At 45.0% G+C, this 17,935-nt stretch overlaps 1 protein-coding gene across 1 annotated transcript in view; it reads right to left on the bottom strand.

The window, feature by feature from the left end:
• The window catches only part of LOC104360885 (collagen alpha-1(VII) chain-like), a 118,517-nt gene that overhangs the window by 66,806 nt on the left and 33,776 nt on the right, over positions 1 to 17,935 (bottom strand). Inside the window, exons 20-37 of the mRNA XM_032986727.1 lie at positions 14,755 to 14,901; positions 14,400 to 14,603; positions 13,930 to 14,069; positions 12,625 to 12,748; positions 11,147 to 11,290; positions 10,634 to 10,824; positions 10,015 to 10,146; positions 9,239 to 9,313; positions 8,863 to 8,943; positions 8,746 to 8,772; positions 7,190 to 7,234; positions 6,393 to 6,461; positions 6,190 to 6,276; positions 5,651 to 5,677; positions 5,427 to 5,480; positions 4,007 to 4,078; positions 3,348 to 3,407; positions 3,127 to 3,162 (exon numbers count right to left, since the gene is read on the bottom strand). Of these exons, the coding sequence (XP_032842618.1) occupies positions 3,127 to 3,162; positions 3,348 to 3,407; positions 4,007 to 4,078; positions 5,427 to 5,480; positions 5,651 to 5,677; positions 6,190 to 6,276; positions 6,393 to 6,461; positions 7,190 to 7,234; positions 8,746 to 8,772; positions 8,863 to 8,943; positions 9,239 to 9,313; positions 10,015 to 10,146; positions 10,634 to 10,824; positions 11,147 to 11,290; positions 12,625 to 12,748; positions 13,930 to 14,069; positions 14,400 to 14,603; positions 14,755 to 14,901 (1,715 nt within the window). The remainder of the gene's footprint in view (positions 1 to 3,126; positions 3,163 to 3,347; positions 3,408 to 4,006; positions 4,079 to 5,426; positions 5,481 to 5,650; positions 5,678 to 6,189; positions 6,277 to 6,392; positions 6,462 to 7,189; positions 7,235 to 8,745; positions 8,773 to 8,862; positions 8,944 to 9,238; positions 9,314 to 10,014; positions 10,147 to 10,633; positions 10,825 to 11,146; positions 11,291 to 12,624; positions 12,749 to 13,929; positions 14,070 to 14,399; positions 14,604 to 14,754; positions 14,902 to 17,935) is intronic.

The following is a 17,935-nucleotide window of genomic DNA, read 5'->3' as shown; positions in this document are numbered from 1 at the left end:
GCAAGCAAGAAAAGGTATGAAAACAGCCATGAGATGCATGGGAGCTCCCAGACCAGGTCAGAGGTTTACCTAACCCAGCCCCAGGACTCTGCTCAGAGCTGGAAGCTACAAGTTTACGTACCTGCTGCGCTTGCAGGGCCTTGCTCCTGCAAGGTGCACTGCCTTGAGGAAGAATGACTGCCTATTTCCATTTTTCACTATTGCAGCTATTAGGAAAAAAATGCTGCCGTCTCTTTTGATCTTTGAGATTATAATCAGATGCATGTACAGAACAAGTGCAGCTGTGGGAGCTGTAAAAACAGCAAACCTGAAATATAGCTCAATAAAAGCAACCCGTGAATACTCAGTATGGACTGGCAAAGGATATTCAGGGTTTGTTTGTCAATGTTTGCTAGTCACAGACTGTCCTGGGGATTTACCATTGCTGCAAGGTTTATCCCACGCACGAGAGCCCCTTCAGCAGCAGCGAGCTCCTGAACCTTGCAGTTATGTGGTGTGTAGCTACGCAGCCCAGTTATGTCTGGCCAGACTGGGAGAAGCTTTTGGTGGGACCTCAGATTCCCTCCCTCTGGATATCCACCCAGATACCTCAACTGTGCTGTCCTGAACCCAAAAACAGAGCCAGCACCTCTTTCCCTCCTACTCTGAGCTCCAGTGCTGGCCAGCCTCACCTTTTCCCCTTTAACACCATCTCTCCCTTTGTTACCCTGGAAAACAGAAGATGCTTTAATTAAGACAAGGCCCCCCCCACCCCCTGGCAAAGCAGGATGAGCCTGGAGGCTCGCACACTGCAGAAGAGCATGCTGAGCATGTTCCCTCCACTGGAGATTGTAAAAGCAGGGGGGGAAGCATATAAAAAAAAAATTAAAAAAAATTTTTACATATGTCATATATAGTATATAGTGTATATTGTATATATGCGTTCCACGTATTTATATATTGTATATTGCATATTAATTACCTGTATAGTATCTATATTAAAATTCTTTTATAATAATATTACTGTATATACTTAATCTATAATGCTTAATATCAAATTGCATTCATATTATATAGTTATAACTATCTACTATATATTATCTGCATATATTACTATATGTATATATGGACTATACTGAACTTGATCAGACTGTTTCCTCCCAAGAACCTTGAGAGCTGAAGATGAGACAGTCTCTTGGAAAAGTTGAGAGTTTACAGCATAGAGAATGTGCAGGTGTGGGGCTGCGGGGTGGGTCCAGGCTTAGCTCAGAGGCTGAGCATAACCAAGAGGAGCAAGGTGATATAGGAGTCCAGGACCCAGTTATGGTGGGTTTTATATTTACATGTTCTTTTTTTATCTTAATTTTTAAAACTTCCTTCTGATTTGATTCATTTGGAGGCACACCCTTGAGCCAATTGGTTCTCCCTTCCAGGTGGCCCTGGCCCAACCTTAAAGAAAAGAGAGAGCTGTGAATGCCTCCTGCACTCCCTGATGACATCTCAGAAAGAGCAGAGTGAGCTCATGGGCAACGTCAACAGTTACGTCACCAGTGAGCACCTTGCCAAATTTTGCACTTTCTCAAGGTGAGTCCATGAAACACCCAGTCCCAGACTCGTATTTGTGGACTGGGCAATTCAAGGAGGTCTTTGCTCTTGCGAAGAGCAAGACGTGAGCAGAAAACTGGCCGTTAGCACTGGCAAAGGCTTTACAGATTTAAGATCTTTTATTTTATTAAATAAGAAAGCTCTACTGCAAAGGGAAGCAAACCACTTTGTTTCAGGCTGAATGAAACATTTAATTGGATGTTATTATTTCCTTCATTTTCCACCTCTCTTAGAAGTATGAAAATAATTTATTTTGGGGTCTATATGGACATTTTTTCAGCTTAACAGACATGAAAAATACCAGTGACTCAGATCCATTTGGCTACCAGCAGTAACTCAAAAGAGTATATCCTGAGTTAACTAGAGAAGAGGGTGTGCAGAGAGCCCTACAAGCCAATCTTATGTGCTTGCTCCTCCAAGAGTCATAATGACCTGGGACCATGCTGAGATGCCTTACACACCGCTTAAACCCACACATGGAACTCCCCATATCAGGGAAAAGTTCAGACTTCCTGAGTCTTTCTCTGGTGTCAAACTTCAACACGAGCTCAAGACAGGTGCTTCAGGAAGAGGCAAACATCCACTCAAACCTGAATTGAGAGGCATTTCTCCTGGCTCAGGAGAAAGTCTCCTTCCTCCTACTGTCATTGTTCCTGTATGTGCCAAGATCAGTTGATTCCTCCTGCAGCTTTCCGGGTATTTTGTCACATGGAGAATCCCTGGAGTTGAACTCTCGCATCTCCATGAGTAGTGAGAGTTGGGAGATAGGCAGTGGTCTGCAAGAAAATCTTCCTGCCTGCCATGCACCACCTTCCCTGGGTTCACGGCAGAGTTGCCAGGTTTGGCCTGGAGCTACATTTGCCCAGTTCCCTTCCTCTGGCAGCACCAGGACAGCAAAATCATTCCTTCCCACCAATCCCAGGTTCTTAAGCAAGGTGAGAGGATTGGTCAGGTCAAGGTTTCCTTTTCCCCCAATAGTTGGGAAGAGATTGAAACTTTCAGAAGAAAACTCAAACTTCAGGATGGGCTGTATCACCTCTCACAGGCCTCATCCTTCTCCATTGAGAGAGGCATCCTGGCACTATGACACTGAATGATTCAGGCATTTAGTTAGGTGGGAATAAGTCTGGGCCTGTATGGTTCAGAGGAAGGTGTCCAAAACACAGATGTGAGACAATCTACTCCTTACATCTTCCTCCCTCTTCATCCCATGTGAGCTGGGATCAAGCTCTGGTGCGTGTTCCTCCCAAAACACATTTAAGGTGAATTGCTACAGTTCAGCAGCGTCTCACTGGCCACAAAAATGTCATTTGTTATTTTATTAAAATACCACATCTTGCTACCATTCCAGGACTCTGTAACAACTCTGCAGCAATGACTTCCACAGGCCAGTGATGGCTGATGTGTAAAATTATTCCCTTTCGTTGCTTTTAAGTAAGGGGTCAACATTCCTGCAGCCTATGAAGACAGTCAGAGCTAGGTGCTTTCCTGGGCACTTGAGTACCAGGCACAGGGACTCAGGTTCAGCATTTCGGTACCCACCTTTGGTCCTGGTGCTCCTGGAGGTCCCATTACCCCCTGAAAAACAGAAGAAACCGTGAAAACTCAGACTTTGAAACCCAATGTCTTCCCTTCTCTGACCCTTCCACAGGATGCTCTCTCTGAGTAAAAACTAAAAAAGAGGTATTGGAGGTGACTTTGGAGACACTGAGCCCTCCAAGGGGACTTTAGCTGCAAAGGTCACTGCAGAATTGCCAACTCACCTGCTCTCCTTCTTCCCCCTTTGGGCCAACAGTGCCAGGAATGCCAGTTCCTGCCATCCCCTGCAAGGTAAGCACAGCATTGCACTTAAGAAAGCCGATCCCCAAAATTGTAATACATCCTACCCAGCTATCTGCTTCAGAGTTCTGCTCTTAGCCATTCTGCAAAGCAGGAGGGGAAAAATTTGCTCTGTAACCATTTGGGTAAGATGTATGTCTAGCCAACAACCTTCAGTCAAGGTGCAAACAATGACTTGGAGGAGAGCATTAAAAACAAGGGTCTGTCGGTGTTTTCAGTGAGCATTTGAAGGAGGGTGGGGGATTCAGTGAAGCAGCCCTATCCAGGGGACAGGGAGCACGCAGGGCTCGGGCTGTGTTTGGGAGAAAACACTGCTTCTGACAGCAGGAACTGCAAAGGTCTTTCACTGGGTGGGAGCATGAGGACTGTGAGGAGAACAAAGGCTTGGATGGAGGTGGAGCATCTATTCTACCATGCACAAACTCAAACCCATATGAGCAGGGAGTGGAGGGGAATGGGGGGAAATCCCTACATGCTTCCTGCACTTTATTTGCACTGTCTACCCTGCTATTACTTTGTCTCAGCTATTCTCAGTTCCTCCTTGGGCTGATGGCTTCAGCAAGCATCCGATATGAATAATGACCTTTTCTCCTCTTGGTCCGGGCAATCCAGGAACACCATTTAGCCCTACAGGGCCTGGCAAGCCAGGTTTTCCCTGAAAAGGAAGATACATCATCAAATATTTTTCTTCTAAGCTGTTTGTTACCAATCATACTACAGAAAAAGTTGATTTTTAAGTCTTCAGAAACACCAGCAGAGAAATGTATATCCTGATGTGCTCATCTTAACTTTGCAACTGAGGATTTATAGAGATGTTTATGTATTCCCAAATTTCCTTTTTCCTCACAAATAGGCTATGGATCACTGGTTTTACTCAGGAAGGGAAAATAAAGATGAGTTTGCTTGTTCATTAGGAAGATAGAACCTGAATACCCATGTTGATTTGACAGTGGCTACACTCCAGTGGCTCTTCATGGCTGTGTTGTAAGAGGGTGACCACAGTAATGCTGATGGTGTAGAAATGGTGAAGACTGACGTATGGAAATGGCTGGTCTGTGGGATATTGTTCTGCAGTATGGCAAAGGCAACAAAAAAAGCACCCAGCTACGATGATGGAGAGTAATAGGCACCTTGGGAAGGATGCAAGTATGGGACTTGTATACAGCCCCTGAGTAATCTTTCAGGTTTGAGCTATTTGTAATGCAGCAACTTCCCAAACCAAACATAGTTTCTTTTACCCTCAGTAGTACTCCATGGACTCCTTTTGTTCTCTCATCTCCTCTTGAACTCAAACTTCCTACAACCCCAATATCCTTATGGGACTTCTGTGAAGAACCACCTCATTTCGTTTCTCTCAAATCTGCTGCCAGCTTGGTCCATTTGCTGTCCCATGCTTTTGATCCACCTTCTTGCCCTCCTCTGGACCTGTACCAGTTAGTTCTTCATCCTCCTGAGACCAGGGAGTGGCACGTGGGAAGGAGCAGGGTTGCACTCAGCTCCTCCATGGGTGATGGAGACAGTGGGGGCTCAAGGGTGAGTCACTGTCACTTTAGAGTAGCCTTCAACAGGTGACATTTGTTATCCTCTGCCAACATGATTGACTATACCACAGAGTTTATCATCATGGAGAGCATGGTGATGGATGCACTTCTCACAGCTTTGATCCGTGCCATGGGGAGAAGCATGTCCTTGCTTTTGGCAAAATGAATGACTGCTATCCCATGCCTTTGCCAGGTTTCTAACATTTCCCTTTCAGCAATTTCTGAGTGACAGGTCAACAGTATGAAGCTGACAAAGTGACAAATGCTTAATTGGCCCTGCTTAATCTGCCAACCCTTGTCAGCAGAGTGAGGCATCCCAAAGTGGTGGCTGATGAGAACTGGCAGTAGACATTGTCCCTCTACACCCACCCCACGTGGCAGAGGGCAACCTGAGGCCAACAGCCCCTTTCCACCATGGCCAGCAGCTCTTCTTCAGCAACTGGCCATTGGTGGACCACTCACCGGCTCTCCCATGCCTCCTCTGTCACCCTTGAGGCCATTCCTCCCACGAGGGCCCTGCATGAAGCACAGGACAGTCTTACTGCATGTCCCAGTAGCCCTTTATGAGTCTTGGTGGACATCTGGTAAGTATGGAAACCAGAGCCTATTGGGCAGCTTAGAAATAATAATTAAAAAAAAGGGCTTCTCATCACTTGCAAAAGTGAAAGCCAATCTCAGGTACTTACCCTGATACCTGAATCCCCTGGTTCGCCCTGAAACACAAATGACAAGGAGAATTACCATGGGGTGGTAATTTAGAGAGGGAGGGGATCCTCTCTAAACTTAGTCCCAGCAAAAAGCTCCTGCAGGCTGACATGCCCAGGGGCCAAAACTCCCACCCTCAAGGGAAGACAGAGCTTCAATAGAGATATCTACTATCTTGCGTGCTCCAGACACCTGAACCTGCAATATCTGGTGTCAACCCCCACCTTTAGGGTAGAGGAGGAGAGTTGAGGTCTCTTGGTGACTGCTGAGACTTTTTGACCCACATTCAGTGTAAAGGAGACATTTGGTGACAACCATCAGTCCAGTTTTGCCTGTGCACAGCACAGTGATCCTGTGAATTTCACTCCAGCCACCAAACAACCCTCCTAGGAATCTGGAGCTGAAAAATTCTTAGTGACCACTGAATCTAGTCCCATATCAAACAAGGTTGACCACAACCTTTTCAAGCTCCATCATCGATTCCCACTGTGTTGGGGATACTTCAGGTAATCATGCTCACCTTGATGGAGATCCCTGGTAGCCCCTGTGGTCCTGGTAAACCTGGTGGTCCTGCTACCCCAGGAACCCCCGGCTGTCCCTTTTGTCCCTGCAGCAATGAAAACCAGGAGAGGGAGGGATGTGGGCTCTCTCCCAGCTCCCTTTGCTTCTCTGCCAGCCCTTGGGAGGCTGAAGGGTCCACCACACCTGGGGTACGATACTCACTGGTGGTCCAGGCTGCCCATTTTGGCCAGGAATCACCTCCACACCTCCGAGGACATAGCCTGGTTCACCCTGCACACAAAGGGAGGAAGGAGACACACTCAACTGTGTTGGGAGGTCCAGGTGTAGACAGTTTCATGACTTAGGGGCAACATCATGATCAGCATAAGCAACTTCAAAATCAAACACCCCCTCCCTGCGCTGCAAACCCAAACCACCTGCTTGCAGCAACTCTTTTGCAGAGGTACCAGAAACTACATGGCCATGTAGTTTTGATTACTGTCATGGAAGAGAATTAATCCCAGGGAAAAAACAGGAAGTTGGCTTTCATCAGGATCCATTCCCCGATCTGTAACCATACAGACACCTCAGGTGGATGCAAGGAAGGAGGAGGAATGTACATCAGGGTTTGGGGGAAGGACAGGACAACTGCTTCTGAGATCTGCCCACAACTGATCCTGAAACCTTAAATTTTTGTGTTGTACACAAACAGGTTTGTTCATAGTGGCAACTCAGAAAGGCAGAATGACCCAACTAAGTGCTACCTCCTTCTGCAAAAACACAACTGAAATGTCTCAAGGGACTGTGATCAGGACTGAGCACTTTTCTCCATAAAGACATTAGATTCTTTCTAGCAAAGCTGAAGGACAGCTCTCCAAGCTAAAGATTAGCAGCACAGGGCTAGTTACATATAGCTCAGAAATTTATATTCACAAAAAGTCACTGTGCAAATGCTTAGAAACTAGAGATCAGAGCAAAACAAAAGCTTTTTCCCAATGAAACCCAGGAATGAAACTCACTCTGTCTCCTTTTGGCCCCACTGGTCCTGGATAGCCAGGAGATCCCTGGAATTAAAAACAGATCTTGCAGCATTGAGCAGAAAAGCACCCACAAGACCATCCTGGTGGGATATTCAGGTTACAGACCTGTCTCTAATAAAATTTCACACACTTTTAAAGTGGTCATGAAAATAAGTCCTGGTCCCAACATTGATGAAAATCACGTATGTGTCAGCCATGGAGCTAATGTGCTGCACGTCCTTCTCTAGTGATGGGTGTGTGTAGGATGCACACCTGATGTAGTGACAGTGTAGTAACATTCAAGCACCATTGGATGCTGTGAGGAATGGGGACTCCTGCTTATTGAATCCACCAGGAGAAGGTAAAGAGAGTCAGAAGGGGCATTCAGTGGCTGCAGTGGTTTGTGTCGGATCCCTGTGATCCATGCAAACTACAGCTCACAAGTGTCACAACCCTTGTTATAGGTGCTACCTCATCACAGGTGCTAGCAGTTTGATCCAGATGCCCAACCACGGGTGTCCTGGAATATCTGAGATACTCCCAGGTACCCAAGGCACAGGGCTGTCAGACATTACACAGGATTTATGGGAGAGCTGTGTCCTTCTGGAGCATCAGCTGGAGGATGGGTGGAATACCAGCGCGTCTCAAATGACATGAGAGGACTCTTTAAGCAACTGAATCCAGCCCAAAAGATGGAGTTAAGTTCAATTTGGTGCCACCGAAATATTGTTTCTGCACAAGATCTGGCTGTTTACACCCCAACGGAGGTCAGGGGCTCAGTTCAATTATACATGCACTGTTGTCTTGTGCCATTTGTGATGCTCTCTGATACCTGCCTGGCCTCCAGCTCTTGTTTCAGAAGTGTCCATCAAGACCCGTATTTTATCAGCCTTGTATGGTTGCCTTGGAAATCCTAGGACATCTCAAATGACCTGGGCACCTTGGTACTAGTCCCTTCTCAATACAGCTCTCAGAGCCAAGGGTGATTTAACTGGTTAGACATAGCTGTCTACTAATAGAGCCCTGATAAAAGCAGGCGAGGGACATTCAGGACTGCTGATCTAGTGTGAAAAGCCATGCCATCACCAATGACATCAACAGCATGGAGCAATTAGTACAGGAAAAACAAGGGCACATGAGGTTTGGCTGGTCTAGCTAGATGCATGTTTTCCAAGCCATGCTATGAACTGTTGTGTGAACAACTGGTGTATGGGAAGTCTGTGAGCAAATGATGCTGCTGGTGATTCTGCGGTAGGACTGATATATATGACCAAAGACAGAGTTCATAGTCCTTGGCCTTTTTCTGGACAGCCCTGGTTCACCGAAGGTTACTTGGTTAGAAATGTGTCCGTGTTGTGTCGCATTATTTGCCAGATCTCTGAACAGGAGGAAAACTGTTTGGAGCTATCTGGTGACAGCAACAGCCCCTCATAAAGGCAAAATGGGTCACATGGGCTTCCTGTCCTGCTTTGTGCAACTGGCCTTTGAGAGGTTTGAAAAGCAAAGCTTTAGGTTCTCACTGTATTGACGATCTTTGCTGCATTCAAAATACTTACAATATCACCTTGGATGCCAGGGAGACCCTGCAGAACAGGAGAGAGAGAGATCTGAGAGCCGTGCTCTTTCTTCTCTTAAATGGCACTTTGACAAAGTTTGTTAAAACAAATACATACCATGATTCCAGGGGGACCAGGAGGACCTGTCCGCCCTGGTCTGCCTGGCAGCCCAGGAATGCCATCCTTCCCAGGTAGACCCTAAACATATGGAAAGTAACAGCATGCAAGTTATGGCCCCAGACCTGCAAACCCAAATAGCTTCATGCAGCACTAGCTTTCTGAACTGCCTGAGAGAATCCCCAACTGCCAGCACACACACACACACACATTAATTCCCTTTATGCCTGATTTTCAAAGCCAGCATGGAGCAGGATATATAAAAACACCAACATAAAAGATCTGAAGATGATTCTTTGCTAGATCTCTTCCTAGGTTCTAGTAATTTAGCTGCATATTAATAAACCGAGTGGATGGATCATGCTGGTGTACTCACCCGCTCTCCTTTCTCTCCCTTTGTAGTAAAGCTGTATGGGTCATAGCCCCCGTGAGCTGGTGAGCCCCTGAAGCTCTTGAAAGTAAAAGGAAAAGAGAACAAATGATCAGGAAAGTATTATCCACCAAAAGATGTCAAATAAACTCAAACCAGAGTGACCATGAAACACAGACTAGTACACTCCTTGGTTTATGCAACAGAAGGAAGAAGATGACCATCCAGGAGACCTATTCATATCCTCAGACTATTTAAAGTGCCTTGAGGGTCATGTGTTATTTGTTTTATCTCTGGCTTGCACTGAAATTGGGAGAACAGGATGGAAAAGACAGAGTTGTGTGAGGACAAAATGCAGGCAGGGAACATATTGATGCCTCAAGAAGTCTTGGCCCATGTCACATTTACAATTCAGGATCTTCTTTTTGGCTTAGAGAGACTCTAAATATTCCTGGTTACATATCTGCAAGACTTCAAGGGTAGTGTCAATGCAATTCTTCTCCCGTATGGAAGAAACTGTGGAGAGGAGTTTGGCAGAGCCAAAAAATAATGATTGGGTTTCTGGGAAGGAGCACAGGAGGCTGCTGCATTTCCCATGCTGAAATGGCAACTTCTAGGATGACCTCCCCAAACATGGACATGGTTTTCCAAAGTTAAAGGTCTTGACACTGATATAACTCCATGCACACCACATGGGTATGAGAAGTAACCTGATCAGAGCAGTGATCGATGTTTCTTTGAAATATAATCCCCTGAACAGATGCCAGTGAACTAATTCTCACCTTTAAACACCAGGGACCACAAGGCTCCTCTTCTTTTTGGATATGTGGTTCAGCTGATGATGGATCAGGGGCGTGTGGCTTATTCTCTGTGTCATCAAATGGCAACTGCTTGTTGGCTTCATGTCTGACAACCTATAGCATGGAGTTTGGCTTAGATTAGTGAACCGCCAAGTTTCGGAACCAGACATCAAACACCAACCTTCACCGGGTCCTAGAAGGTCACTTTGCTTTTATATCACCAACCTTTTCATTGAAAAAGCCATCAAATATTACTGCGGGAGATAATCTGCAGACGAGGTCACATCTGTATCAATGACCCATTGACCAGAGTTAGAAGAAGGCAATGAATTTATAATACATCCAAGTGCCCTGCTCCTGCAGTGGCCTTACACAACAAAACTTTCAAAGCTGTATTCTGGCTTCACCAATTCCACTCTCTTGATTTCAAAGATTTTGCTTCTTGTCTCTAGGGTTGGACAGCAAGTGAGGTCAGGATTGGACCTGGTGTCCTAAATCTGTTCTGACTTTGCTTTGAAACTTTGCTCAGGGAAGATTGCCCTTGTGCATGACCCCCGTCAAGCAAGCTGGCTTATATTCAAAGGTCTGTGAAGTAGCTCACCTCCCCAGATGGTAGCTGGGCCCCTGAAGGCTGAGGATCAGAACAAATTACTTCTATCAGCTCTCGGAGGATCTGGGGGAAGTCATCGAATGTGCTGACATAGAAAAGGTTCTGGAGGTTCTGCTGCAGCAAGATGCTCTTGAGCTCAACGGGGTCAGCTCCTGAGACACCCACAGCAATGATGCGGATCCCTGAAACACATTTCTCACTCAACAGAAGCAAAAATGTTTGAGATCAGAGTTTCCAAACCCCTTGTCACAAACTTTTTGTTAATAATTCCTGTACTTTTCTGGGATCGGGTACTCCAGCAGCCATGTGAGAACTCACCTGAAGCAACGTGTGTGAGTTATAACCAAGCCACTCAGGCTAGGAACAGAAAGAAGAAAGGATAAAGGAGTGAAGAAAGCCAACAATGCACTCAAAGTGCACACATCACATAATGCACCACCCTCGACCCCCTGGAAATCCACGGAGAACCAAGGCCTCAGGGAAATACAACAGGGCAACTCTTACCCAAAGCATGGGCTACTCTGGCTGGTGGCAACACATCATCCTGGGATTGCCCATCAGTCACGAGCACCATCATGTGAGGGAAATCTGGTCTCATCCCTCTGGAGGACTGAAATAACTCCTTTAGCATGTAGGCTATACCACGACCTGAGCAAACATGAAGACACATGGTGTAAATCTCCCTAAGTATTAGGTCTGCAGGTGGGGACTGTGGGTCTCCTTCCACAGATGAAGGAAAAAGAGCATTTAGTGTGGCCCCATAAATGGATAGTAACCCCTAGCATGGGGCAATGTCTTTTGAGGGAAGACAGCAGTGAATCAGATTGACTGAAATGTTTCACGCTGAATTCAGCAGAGTTTTGCAAAGGAAAATATAAAAATATATATATATTCAGGAGATTTGAAACATTTTTCCTACACTTTAGGGAAAAAAATCACAGAATTCCCATTTTGGAATTTCTCTAGAAAGACCAGGAAATTTTCACAAAGAACTCTCCCCCAAACTTAAATGGTTAAGAAGCCCCAAAACAGTATGGAAAGACTCCAATGAGGGGTAAAATGTCTCTATTGACACAACCTTCACAAAAGAAGGATTAGAGGCAAGGTTAAGTAGAATTTGCCATCTGGCCAGTTTCACACCTGGTTTCCCTAACCAGTCCTATCAAAATGCTTGTATTTTGGTCAGCCCCATTTTTCCGTGTTGCTGACTGACACCACTGAGCCAGGGTGAAGTATGTAAGCCTTCAGTTAACGTACACGGGTGCCTCAAAGCTTCCCCTTATGTTGACTAATGGGAAGACGTTAATTGGGTCATTTAAAAATGGTAAAGTTAAAACTAGCTACCTTCAATTTAATGTTACTGCTCATGTACCTTCAGGGAACCAGGTATACCCTACTGTCCTGCTGGGAATGAGCAGGTGGAAAGTGCTGTCTGTCTCTGAGCTTTTTAACTACATAAGACAAAAGCATTGGAGTTTCTGAGATGCTGAGCTAATTAAGAGCTGCGCTATTTGTACAACAGAGGTGAACAATAGACATTATGTCATGGCACACCATGAAAATAGGATGGGGCCTATTGTTTTGTTGTTAGGGTAACAAGGCAATAACTGTTGAAATTTGCTGATTAAAATGTGCATACAGCGGGCAGTAAGGATGCTTCAGCATCAAATATCCTTACCTAATGTTTATCATCTTTGTCTCCAAACTGGGTATAAAAACCTCCCTCAAGTGCCGACAAGGTTATAAAATAATGAACAGAAACCCAGTAGTAAAACTAGGACATGTATAAAAGACATTCAGCTAGTTGGAAAGATCATCCCTGGAAATAAAATTAAATTCAACCCTCTGTTCTCAAATTTTAAAGAACTTTGGGCCATAACTTTCTATCCAAGTAAATGGGTTCAAAAGACTCAGACAAATGCTTTCCCTGGCCTCTAGCCTCTGTCTTGGACCAGATGGTTGACCTCATGTACACAGCTCACCCGTTTTTGTGTTGCCTCCAGCATAGCGTAGTCCCTTGATGGCTTTCAGGGCACTGTTGCGGTCGCGGTGCTGGTTGAAGTAGAAGGCTGCCCTGGCCTCCTCACTGTATTGAGCAACAGCAACCTGCCAAAGGAAAGGGAGTTAAAAAACGTGTAGGGCTCAGGCACACAGCAAATGTGCCATCACTCAGTAAACTGCCTTGAGTTAGATAATACAACTAGCTGCGGCGCAACAGAAGCGGAAAGAGGTTGTATTTCTTGCAGACTGAGAACAGGCACAAGAACGTCTGTCAGATTGGCAGGCACATAGGGCACAATCCATATGCTTAAGGATGGGTAAGGTACTATTTCAGACTCTCTAGGGCATCGGAGATTTCTGCACAGGTTGGTGGATACAGCACAGGACTGACGGGAGACTGGTGCACTCCGGGCAGGTCATGGCTGGGTGGGAGCATCTCCTGCTACAGCACCTCCCACGGCAGCGTCCATCCCTCCTGAATTAAACCCTTGATCTCTGTTGACTTCAAAAGGAGGTCAGCTACTCAGTTCATACTATAGCCACCTAAATTGAAATGTCTTAATCTCCTCAGAATTATTTGTTAACCCAGGGTAACTTTATCACTTACCTAAACCTTCAAGACTACCGGCAAGCAAAGACTGCAAGAAGCTCCCATTTCCTAATCAACTGAAAGTGAACTATGTAGGTCTCCATTTCAAAGGCCTAGTTCAAATATTACATTAATTAAGTACAAATGACCCAAAATAAATTATCTACTGCGTCTTCCCATTGGCTTTGCTGAGTTGTCACTTAATGCTGTGGGCTTCATTTGCCCTTGAGGTGTTTCACAGCACGGCCTGGGTGTCTGGTCCTCTGCTTGTCTCGAGGAGGCAGCTGCTGGCATGTGTTGCATCTCCCATCTGGGTCCCCACCTGGGTCTCTAACCATGAGCAGTCTGGATGTGGGCAGAAATGGGGTCCTAGAGGGGACCACACACCCGACACATCCCTGAGCTCTGTAACCTAGACAGCATTTCAGTAGGTCTGGAATTTGCTTTATTCCTGATGACTTGGTCTTGGAAAAATAATCAAGAAATGGAAATCTATCCAAATGAGTAGGCTGACATTTAGGAGACTTTTATTCATGTCTTCGTTGGGCACACACATGTCTTTAGGCAGAGCAGTTAGCCTTTCTGATCCACAACACATGAGCAAGCAGTTTGCTCTCATCGCAGCAGTGAGCAAAAGGTGAACACTTGGAAGGAAAACACCTTCACACCTTCAAGAAATAGAATAACAAAATCTTGCCTGTGTCCCTTCAGGCCCAATCTTAGGGAAATAAGAAACGATCCGGAAGAGGAAATCCTTCACTTTATTGAAATTGCTCTGGCCAATACTTGAGGACTCGTCCACCAGGAACCCAACGTCTGCCTTGAATTTGCCACAGACTGCAGAAGGAAGAGAAGATCCCCGTAAGCTGAGGGGTCCTAAGGCAGAAACACGTTTCCTTGTGTTCAGAGCAAGAAAACAAACCAAATACCTCTTGCCATGCCAAGTCTTGGTGAGTGAGCAGGCAGCACCTCCACCCCGCACGGCAGTGCTGACAGCTTTGCTGTGTTTTATGGGGTTTGTGTCTTCCCTTTCCCTGACATTGTCCACTCTCTCTACCCAATGAATAAAGACTAGTTTTGGCTTCTGAGATCAGGGAAGATCACGGTCCATGGTGGTTTTGACCTATGGCTACACTGTCATCAGATCACACATAGATACACACTCACTTGGCCCAGGGAGAGTTGTCAGCAGTGCAGACACTGCAGTGGTCGATAGTGGGGTCTCTGGTTTTGGTGGTAGCTTTGTGGTGGTGGCCAATGGAAGAGGAGTGGTCCCCACACTTCTAGGAGATATGGACAGGGATCTCATCGTATCCAATTCTGTAGAAGTCACTGGAGCGATCGGCACAGGTGACTCTCTGTGAGGTCCCACTGTAAGAGGCAAACAGAAATGGTGGTTTTTAAACATCTGTTAGTTATGATGCCACTCTAACAAAGCGCCAGAAGGTTTGAGAAGCCAATAAATTATCCTCAATAGCAGTCAGCTAGGTAAAACTGCAACACAAGACTCCAGCCTTCATACCTGTTTGCCCGAGGAGTGTTGTCTCTGGTCCCTCCGTATCTCCAAAGGCTGGTCTTATAGAAAACAAATACATTTCTTTGGCGCTCAGTCCTGTCACTCGATATGATCTAGAAGCTGCTGATAACAGTTCCCGGGAAAGATCAGAAGCTGTGAAAAAGGAAAACACATGCATTGACTGGGAGCCAGAGAAACTTCTGTAGCATCCCGTCTTCTAGCGACACCACCTTCGGCAAACAGGAGCTTGGGGACAAGGCGAGTCCTGGCCTTCCGAGAGGAGGCTCGTGATAACATGTGTTTGCAAACTGCAGTGGTCAGGTCCTGAACCAAATGAAATAAGGTTGTTTGCATCTGATAAGGGTGTTCTTGAGTACATGCACAGGAAAAGAAAATGGGAATTTGTACAAGTGTTTAGAGGGGGCATTCGGTCCAAATGGTGTCCGAGTCTGAGCTGTGTGATAGACAAATGGTTTGCTATTAGCATGTTAGCATGTATAGAAACAGGATTTTTTTGTTAATGAATGGAAAGTTTGCTGGAAAGTAGAATCAAGCTTAGCTGAGAAATTTGGTTGCATACAATAGATAGCTTTGATTGAAAATAATGACAGGAAAAATCTGTGAAAATGTCATAATAATGTTTTGACATTTTAGAAGTGTCATTTTGGAAATACTGAATGATGAGTTTTGACACTGTTCAAAGTGGAAACTTGCACCTTTTCATTCTGAAATAGCATTTTCCCTAAAAAAAAAAAAAAAAGCTCCGTTTCTATGGAAATGAATTAAATTGGTGCAAATAATCTGTTTCATTTTCATTAAATGTTCTCAATTACTCTCAAAAAAATTTGTAAGGGAGGTTTTGCTCCGTTAAAAAAAATAAATAAATAAAAATCCTTCTTGCAGCTTGACTCAAACTCTTCTACTCCGCTCCCTTTGGGTAGGCAAGCCAAAATAATCGTGATTGGTTTACATGCCATGCTACCTTGTCTGAAGAGGTTTGCTGTATGAAACACAAGCTGACAGCTCTGCTGAAGCACAGATCTATGGCTGCCCACCACACCCCCGCCTGCCTAGACCCCCAAACAGGCAAGTTCAGCTACTTTTTCCTTTTGCAGCTGTGCCACTGTGTAGCACTAAACCCCTTTTATCACAGAATGGGGCTTTCACATTGTGAGAAACCGTGTATGGTTACCGCATGTAGTCTGGGACAGGAAGAAGACTTTGCTGGTAGACTGAGGTAGGAGGTACCTGGATCATACCCAGGGAAGGATGCTCAGCACAAGACTGGTGAGTACACTCAGGAAGAAGTCTGCAACCTTTGGAGAAGAAAGATTGGTTTTGCTGGGGACAATGAAGAAGGAAGCTGGTGTTTTGCAAAGGGCAAGAGACGATGAGGCTCAAGGTGTATATGTAAGATTAAAGGAGCTTCTATTGATTAGGTGGATAAGAAAACCACGACTTTGGTGCTCCAAGAACAGTAAAGAGAAGGTAGAAAGAAGAGAGAGGAGGGAAATATCCACCTGAACTTCTCTGAGGTCCTTCATGTTGCATGAGGGAGGAAGGCTGGCTCTGGATGGAGCCCCGTTGACATACATGGGTTTGTTTTTTGCGTAACACTGGGCAGAGGAGGTCTGCAGCTGGAATGACCTCAAGCTGCATCGAAGGGGATCCCATCTTTTATAGGGTGGGCTGGCTAGAGTCAGCTGGGAGGGAGGAGGGCATTAAATGATCTTAAAAGGGGGGCAAGGGCAATGGGTAAGGAATGAGTACTCATTTAGAAAAAAATCAGGTTGCAGAGAAGAAAATTAATCAAGGTACCAAGAGACAAAAAAAGAAAATACAGAATTCTTGATTGCCTTTATACACTAATTCTGGCAGCCTGGATAATTAAACAAGAGAAATTGGAATTACTCAAGAGCATAAATTTGATCTCATTGGTACTATTGAAATGTGGTGGCAAGATTCAGCTGATTGGAATGCTAAATCAATAGCTATAAACCTATTTCAGAAGGATCGATCGAGTGAGGGCACAGGGGGACTGTCAGACATGGTATTATCCATTTCTGAGCCCCTGACGACTCTGAAACCAATGATTTTTGAATACTTATGGATCGATATTTTAACAGCATGGCACAGGAGGGGAACAGTTGCATTAGATCACTTAAATCACCCTAGAGTACTGAATGTTCAGTTCCCTAATCACTTATCCATATTATGTAGAGCAAAAAAATGATGCTACCACAGGAGACTTCATCCTGAGTGACATATGCTACAACTCTTAAGCTGTCAATACCAAAACGTCCTTGGAATTAAAAATGAAAGCTGACGACCTGGTAACTCAAAAAGCACTGCAAGGAGCACAGGGGAATTATGTCAGATTCGTTTTCTTTATTGACTTGTGGAGATGAACTGATCTCTAGGAAAAAGTTAGTGGTTGAAGCAATGGCAACAGGAAACTTGACATATATTCAAAGAGGTTTAAGTCCACTCTGGAAAAAAATAATATACCTGGTGCTTTAAAAGGGCAACCCCTGTAAAGCCAAATCAATCAGAAAAATAAATATACGCTAAAAGTTGTGAACAATGATTAAGAAAGTTTTAAAACTCTTTAATATATAGGAAAGCTTTTAAACAGGTTAATATTAAGGTTGTATGAATGATAAAAAACATTTTTTTGTTGTTCATTCCAACTATTCCTGATGGACGAGTAGTGACTCTAGAGGAAGAGACACTCATAATGCCACCCAGCAGGCTCTTTTTCTGAGATATTTTCATGCCTCCTTTTTTCTTCTCCTGAGAATTTTGCAATGGTCACATGGGTCATGTCGTGAGACTCCTCAGTGGGCCGGCTTCCATTTTTTCCCCTCTTTTTCACCCAAATGAAGAAGCTAAGAGGAAGGGACATGACACACGGAAGCCCCCCAGGGTCAATCCTCTGTTCTGCTAAACAGGGTCCAGATGGGTTCAAAAGATGGAACAGTGTTGGTGCCATCAGTGATGGCATCATTTACCCCAGGTCAAACTGGGCAGCACTTGAAGACACAAGTCATGACACTTGAAGGAAACAGCAGCCACTTAAGGCTGGTTGTGGAAAGAAATTTCCCCTTTAATATCTGCCATTTGCATCTTCTGCAGCTTCAGCTGGCTCTAAGACCAGGTACTGAATCGAACAGACCATTGGGCAAGC

This window comes from Tyto alba, unplaced genomic scaffold (assembly GCF_018691265.1).
Source record: "Tyto alba isolate M040663 unplaced genomic scaffold, T.alba_DEE_v4.0 Super-Scaffold_2, whole genome shotgun sequence".
Classification (NCBI taxonomy): domain Eukaryota; kingdom Metazoa; phylum Chordata; class Aves; order Strigiformes; family Tytonidae; genus Tyto; species Tyto alba.
Note: the sequence above shows the minus strand (reverse complement) of the source record. Positions and strands in the feature narration are given on the sequence as shown.